Below are 8,028 nucleotides of genomic sequence, written 5' to 3'. Positions count from 1 at the left end.
AGATCTTCCAAGGTTGATGGATACTACAGTGCATGCTTACCCTTGGAAATGTGATTTCAATTTGATGTGTTTCGTTTAAAACTTTTATGTGTGATACAATAACACAACATGCATCTTTTAATGGGCTATTTAACTGACAACTTTCATGCACCTTCTGTCCTTTTACTTCTTTTATCAACTTGGAGATCACAAATGTTGATAGTTCCGTCAGTGTAGTCTAACCATGATTCTGAACAAGTTGAAGAGAACCTTCTGTCATTCCTCTAAGAAAACTTTTATATGGCCCTGCTCTGCTTTAAAATGTGCGGTATGTATTAACTGATGCTGGGTTTCAGTAGGAGGCAAGTTTGTGTCAATGGGCCTGATAATGAACTGTATGGAGTGAAAACCCTGAAAGGCAAGTTGCCTGACACTGGTGGAAAATTCAACACTTTTGGAATACTCACTTGGTCTTGAACTAGAAACTACAGCATATTTAAAAAATATTCTTTTTCCATTGAGTCATTCTGATTAAATAGCAAGGCAATCAAAAAGGATTGCCATTTTGGGATTGGGGAGTGTAAAGAAATGACCCATGTTTATCTTGCGCTGTTCACAGCTTTGGAACGTGGCCAGGTTTCATCGCCAATGAAATACTGTCTAACTGTGGCCTCAACTCCACTTTGCCATCTATTCCCGACAACTATTCATTCCCCTTTATTTACCTCATGCTTAAAAATATATAGTGATCCAGCCTGTCAGTGCTGTCTGGGGCAGAGAATTCCAAAAAATATGAGAAAACAACAAGTCCACATTTTCGCCTCTCATTTTTACACTCTCTCCACTTAATGTGCCTCTCAAAATAACATCTGCTCACTTCTCTCATTGTGTTGCTTGAACTCCCTTGAGACCCAATTTATTTTTAGAATGTCGAGAAGTCAATATTTAAATATGTGATTTTATTTCTCTGTATTTTTCACAACTGTCCAGCAGACGGGTTCCCTTGCAGGGAATGGAGAAGGATGCCCAGGATTAGATCACAAATCCAACAAACTCTTGCAAATCCATAAGCTAACAAGAAAGCAGCAACTGTTGGAGGTACACACAGAAGTCACTCGGTATCTGCCTGTCTGCCGTCCCTTTCTGACACTCTCCCTTTGAAACCCTCCTGGTGAATTTGGCCTTCGTGTTGCGAGCTATACAACATTTTGCGTACTCACAAGTATTTGATTATTTAATCAGGGCCAAAAATAAGACATTAATAGAGTACACGGAAATACAATGACGTTATTTTGCTTTAAGGTGTGAGGGTCAAGCACCCTTTTCAAAAAGTTAACATTGTAAAAATTGCATGAAATTCATATCAAGGAACATGGAAAGTTTTTTTTAACAATAATACAGAAAATACGTTTTTAACAATAAAGCATTTTAACATCTTCATCAGATGCAGCTTGATTTCCTGATGCTTTGCTCAAGTGTGGAGCTGAGGGTCTGGTGTTGCACTCCGCAGGAATAAAGCTCGTGTGAGGTCCACTCAGAAGCTGACAGGGTGAGGTAACTGCTTACGCTGTATGTCTGGTCAGAGTCCTGTAGGGTTGAGCTCGTCTGGATGCCGGTCTGCCTGACTTTGCCGTCCACACTCCACACCAGCGTCACCGACTCCGGGTAGAAATGACTGACCATACACACCAGCGTCGCCTCATTGGCTTTTGCAATCTGCTGTTCTGACGGGGGGAGGAGCAACACTGTGGGCTTGTTTGGCTGACGACCTAGAAGCGAAAGATGAAAGACTGCTTATGAGTTCACATACACACTTGAATTATGAACTGTGTCAAACACTCACATTGAAACACCAAAATGTATTTAATTCTGAGCTGCAGAGACGTGTACCCGCCAGAGGTTTATGTTTCTGAGAAATTTCACTTGAGTACAAATGTACTTGTTAGCACATTCAAGGAACATGTAGAAAACCGAATTTCCTTAAACTGCATAGAGACAAAGAAGCCTTCTGTCACTTAATGTCTTGCTGGAGAAGGCCGGAGGGTCTGGAAATATACTTCGGTTAAAAAAAAGAGTTCATTTTGGGGAACTAGCTCTCAAAAATCCAAGTACATATGTGCACTGGTAAAGCGTCAGATTCTGGGAGGCTGCGTGTTGAGATCACTGCAGTATTGAACGCTGTGTCCCACTAAAGTGGTGGTCATGACTTTCCACCATGTGAGGTGAAAGGAGGCCAATTCAAAATCAAGCCAAAATCATCAAGGCTCCGCTTGGTTATGGCGCAGTGGCCGTGTCCCTCTCTCTTGAGGCTAGGGGACTCAGTTTCAAGTCCGAATCACTCGGGTAGTATGTAATAAACTGACAGTCTGCTTGTTGGCAATCAGGGAACAAAAGCTAGCGCAAAGTCCTTTTTTAAATTCAAAAACGGAAATTGCTGGGAAAACTCAGCAGGTCTGGCCGAACCAAAGAAGGGCCATTGGGACGTTCACTCTGCATTCTTTCCAAAGATACTTCACACTCGGAGTCCCTCGTACTCACCAGCTTTCCTAATAAACATCCCTTATGTATTTGTGTAGACAATTTCAAGCAGGAAATACGTCTATACCACGAGGATGCTATTTTAAACTTGACTGCTCGTGACAGAGACTGACTTGCATTGCGCTAGTAATGTGCACAGACTTCCACTGATATCAAGCAAAGACAGCTTTCCCCAACATTGTACTTTTGACATACCCTTAGTCCGGTCAGCCTGAATTGATGTGAAACTAAACATTTGTAATATCTATTTCAACTCTATTGTGATGTGTGCTGATAACTGATATCATTAATCAATTTTTAGGATAATTGGACAATAATGCTTCAGGATGGTGATGTAATCACAAATTAACTTCGAATGACAGGAGACTTGGTTTCTGGATGTTCACACATGTCGGCAATTAAATGCGGTAAAGGGTAGCAACTAGAGTTCTGTGATGCAGTGCCCCGACCTCTGAGCCTGTGTCCAACTCCGGGGGTGTATAATCACACTTCGAAACAATAATGATCTGCAACGGATTGCATCAATTCGACTTTTGATCCAATACAACCTAATATTCTCAATATGAATAGTCCTTCACGAGCACTTTTAAATTGCTTTAGTTATATTTTAGATTGATTATCCCAGACATCACTCGATTGAATTGTGTTTACATCTATGAAAACTTCTGACTATTTGACTACTAACAATGACTGAACAAAGTTGGGCAGAGTTATCTAGAGAGAATCATCAGTTGTGTATGGCTATTCCTTTATCTAAGAATTTCACGAGAAAATTACTGAACACCTTTTCATACATACACCTGTAACTGTAGCAGAAACGTTTTTAAATTATTTGTGTTGACTAAGAATATATGTTTTCAATTATCAGTTTTCCCTAGCGTCACGACTTTGACTCAGTAAATCCCAAACTACATTGTGCAATTTATCTTACTTTTACCAGTAAAATACGTTACTGGCATCACCATACCCATTCCAATCGGCCAGATGTTGCCAAATTCTGCTGAGGGCCCCGATTTTCCGGAGATAAGTCCCAAATTACAGCGGGAGAGGGGGAATGCCCCTGCGAGAGACCCGCCCCCCCCACTCTCACGCACCCCCAAATTCCTCAGAAAGTCAGAATTGGATATGCCTCCACTACAGCCTCAGACAGCACATATTCCCTGAACACACCGTGTCTACAATGTTTCTCCTCGCGTCACCCATGGTTCTTTCGCGTTTCACCGTAAATCTGTGTTGTCTGGTTTGCCATTATTCGAGCAATGGCAACGATTTCTCCCAATGGATCCAGCCTAGACATTGTATGGTTCTCGACGTCCCCATCAAATCCTGTCAACTCCTCATTTTCTTTCAGGAGAACACTCTCTGCTGCTTCAATGAAACTGCCTCACTAAACCTCCTTAATAGTGGAGCCATTTTCACGAAAGGTTTCTTTGCTTATCACCCTCTAAAACCCCCACCATTCCTGCCAACTTGATCCAAAAGCACCTGATGTAGCCAGTTCAGTGTTTTATGAAAGTTGATCATAATTTCCTTGCTTTTGTCGATTTTCAAGCCCAGAATTCCGAAAAACTTCTTTTTATTAAAAAAAAGATGCTCAGCCTGCCCGGTCTTTAAATATCCATCTTGTGTCCTCAACTCCCAGTGCCTCTCTCTGTTTCTATGCCCCACTGTACAATTACATCCACTGTTTCGTATTGCTTCATCCTACTCCCCCTCACATGTAAAACTTCACACCTCCCTCCATTCACGGCCATCAGCCTCGTCAGACTTGGAATTTCTCATTCCCTTCCTCACAACTCACAACAGTCGCAAGCCTTTTCCTCAGCCAAACGTTGAAAATGTGTCGAGTATACCAAAGTCCACTTTATCCCTACAGATACAGTAAGCAACAATCTCAGGGGGACTGCACTGTATACACTCCTGTAGCCCAGAAAGTAACCCTTCACCCGAACTCAGTAGGCTGACGTCCAATCCACTCCCTGACCGCGCTATTCCTTTTAGATCATGGGTTTCACTTTGGCAAGCCCATCATCTCGGTGCCTGATTTTTCAAAAGGCCAGCATATGTTGTCTGATAACAGAAACAGTTTAGTCCTGTTTCAAAATATGTGGGATACTATTTTGTTGAATTTGGAGCAAGGCCAGCCCAGGCGCCGTTTCTGGGACACGTTTCCTTCCGGGATTCATCTGGAGGTTACTAGTCACTCCAATTCTACCTGCCGATGCGCAACATTGCCATGAATTCTCATGTTACAATTTACACCGATGGTATGCAAAACGAAACAATGTTTAGCCCATTTCTACATGGCTTCCCTTCGTATTCCAGAAGTTTTGAGGGGAGATCGGCCTAACTCTGGTATTTTACTAACCCTTGGATGTGGTTTTGGCAGGGGAGGGGAGTGACGCCGGGACATTCGGAATATAACGTGTCGGATGGTCCCCTGACTGGTTCCCGTCAACATGGGCTTTTCCCAGACGGCTCCCCAGCGTTATTAGCTGTCCGCTCAGGCAGTGGTGGGGAGCGGAGCGGAGAGGAGAATTAGCTCTTAGTCGGCACTGTGGTGCTTTTCTACGCAGGAGGCGAACAGACCCCTCCGTCTGTGTGACCGAAGCAACTTTGGCGATCGCTTCATAATACAGCTCTCCATGTGCCTCACAGCTCTCACCTCCCCCCATGGCGGCCGCCCGAAACCACCTTGCCCCCACCCACCAACTCCAATAGCTTCAAACAGAAGGTAACTCCGAGGGGCTGGAGAGAGGGGTCACTCAGCGGCTGCTTGGCGTAACGATACCCTAGCGAGTGTGCGGCTCTAACAGGCGGGCTCGGGACCCGGCGCTGTTCCCGACCTTCGCCTGGAAAGTTAAAATAATCTGTGGTCTTTAGTTGAGTGACTGACTGCAGAGAATTATTGAGGATTGGAAGAGGCTTGGAACACGACTGAACGTTTAGTTTACGCTAAGTTGAGAGAAATTCCGAGTTCCAGTGCGAAAATACGTTTCCATTTCCAACCTTCACCTCATTTTAAAATACTTGGATTGAAACCGGTCCATGTCATTGGTTTTTGGAGAACACATGCTGGGACTTCAAAAAAACTTCATAATATTATAATAGTATCTGATCTATTAAATATTATCACATACAATCGAGAGTCCATAAAGTGTGGCGCTGGAAAAAGCACAGCAGGTCAGGAAACATCTGAGGAGCAGGACAGTCAACTTTTCGGGCATAAGTCCTTCATCAGGACTCCCCGTGTGCTGCCTGACCTGCTGTGCTTTTTGCAGCGCCACATTTTATGGACTCTGACTCTTCAGCGTCTGCAGTCCTCACTATCTCCGAGTTGCTGCTCACATACAATTCAACGTGGCATTGCAATTTTAGCGACAAATCGTCTTTTCCTCCTGGACTACCAGTAGCTCTTAAAATAGCAGTTTTAACCTGAGCAACAGCATGGGACTGTTTACCTAAAGTGACGATTTGAATATAGTTTAGGCTTACCTCATCCAGTACAAACAATATATTTGGTTCGTACAGTGCAGGTCAACTCACAATCACCGAATATGGAGAAGGAGCAGTAATGGAAAGAGGGCAAATTCGAAGTACAAATGCTAATCATTGTGTCCTCCAGTTACAAGCAGCGATAAGCTTCCTCTTTGATTGCGTGATAGGCTCGAGCTCCCAAAGGGAACCAGGTAGACAGAGAATGCATTCAACATCGAGTTACTTCTATATAGGGTGTCAGTTAATTCAGTTGCCTGGATGGCTGTTAAGCGGGGGTTCAATTTTGGACCAATTGAGGTTACCAGGAAAGGTCCAGCTTTTCGACCTCTCCCCTCACCTGATGCCTCTCAGGTTAAACCAGTTCCACTTCCCTCTCTCTCTCGTTAATGTGTGAACCGTCCTCTGGGAACATTACTCCTTTGACATCGCATTGTAATTTTAAATTTAAAAAAAACTGATCCAATAGTTTGCTTGTTGGAACAGCGGGCCAAACAGATTCAGTCTCAGAGGAACACTTTTGTCGGAAATTGACAAAACAAACTTTGCATTTATGTGCTGAAAAGCAATTTGATTTAGAGGCGTAAAGAATAAGTCACTTACTCGGAATATTTAGCCTGGTTCCGCTCCCGAAGTGCCACAAGTCGCTTGTGTCTTGTGATAAACAGTAATAATCGCCAGCGTCCTCCGGCTGCACGTTAGTGATGGTCAAATATCCCACGTTGGTTGATTCATCTTCTAAGCCGGTAAATCTGTCCGAGATCCCCTCACCTCTGTTATCAGTCCCATACAGAATAAACCTTGGGGCGCTGTCCCGTTTCTGGTGATACCAATTAACATAATTCTTTGAAAGGCTGATTCCGTGGACTGTACAGGTCAGGCGGACAGTTTCTCCAGGTGTTGTGGACTCGGAAGCTGGTTGGACCAAGCGGACCTCCGCGCTCGTGTCTGTAAAACAGATAAACCATTTCATGGTTAAAATTCCCCCGGTAAAAATGAACATCCATCGACGACGTTACATTCAGATCATATCAGACTGTGGATTAGGCCTAGGCTTTACTTGAAAAAAAATCCTAACGCTAAAGAAATTACAAATTTTCGATGACACTTACAGGTCAGACCAATCGTGAGCAAAAGCAGAACAAGAGCAGCGGCCATCGTGACGGTGCTGTTGAAGTATGAATATCCAATGCTTCTGATCAGTGAATGTAAACTTTTATATCAAAGGTTGGACCAATTTAAATATCACCGTCTTATTAAATATGCAAATATAGTGTTTTCCCGAAAGCGTCGATTGGCCACCTGAGCAGCATTCAGGTTCTTGTAACCAATTGTATCAGTCACAATGATTCCAAACAGCAAAGTCACACGATAGAATTCAGCTTGTCCACTCTCCCTCCTCCTCGCTGAGACGTTCCCCGTTACATTATCGCTGTGACTTTAACAAAAGTCCAAAGGCTGAAATAGTTCCAAGCTCATATTTTGTAAAACCTAAAATTTGATCATATCTTATACTTTGAATCGATTGTCCCTTATCAACATTAGTACCGTGTATTTTACACTTAAAATATGGAGTGAGGCACCGAGGTGTTTTAATCGTGTGGAAAGTGCATGGTACCGCAACTGTCATTTACTGAAAAATTTATAAAATTCTAACCTTCCATTTTTAAAAAGCAGTTAGTGCATAAAGGTAGATGGATTGAATTCACTCATCTGAAATATCCAAGATTAAAAATAATTAACCACAGTCCAAAAATGTGCAGATTAGGTGAATTGGCCATGCGAAATTGCCCGTAGTGTTAAATGAAGCGGTAAATGTAGGGGAATGGGTTTGGGTGGGTTGCTCTTCAGAGGGTCGGTGTGGACTTGTTAGGCCGAAGGGCCTGTTTCCAAACTGTAAGTAATCTAATCTAATGTAATTTATTAACTCTATTTTTATCCTTGCTGTCACATTGCTGGAATGCTCCTTTAATTCACACATTTCCAGCAAAAATTTATTGTAAAATTTCTGGGCGT

At 43.0% G+C, this 8,028-nt stretch overlaps 1 protein-coding gene across 1 annotated transcript; it reads right to left on the bottom strand.

Annotated features, from left to right (window-relative positions):
- Positions 1-1,161: 1,161 nt before the first annotated feature.
- On the bottom strand, positions 1,162-7,213 carry LOC140487695 (immunoglobulin lambda-1 light chain-like). The gene is made up of 3 exons (XM_072586965.1): positions 7,125-7,213; positions 6,616-6,960; positions 1,162-1,748 (listed from the first exon to the last, which is right to left on the bottom strand). Exons 1-3 carry the CDS (start codon positions 7,168-7,170, stop codon positions 1,420-1,422), a joined length of 720 nt encoding a protein of 239 aa, XP_072443066.1. The 5' UTR covers positions 7,171-7,213; the 3' UTR covers positions 1,162-1,419.
- Positions 7,214-8,028: the final 815 nt, after the last annotated feature.

This window comes from Chiloscyllium punctatum, chromosome 17, assembly GCF_047496795.1.
Source record: "Chiloscyllium punctatum isolate Juve2018m chromosome 17, sChiPun1.3, whole genome shotgun sequence".
Classification (NCBI taxonomy): Eukaryota; Metazoa; Chordata; class Chondrichthyes; order Orectolobiformes; family Hemiscylliidae; genus Chiloscyllium; species Chiloscyllium punctatum.
Note: the sequence above shows the minus strand (reverse complement) of the source record. Positions and strands in the feature narration are given on the sequence as shown.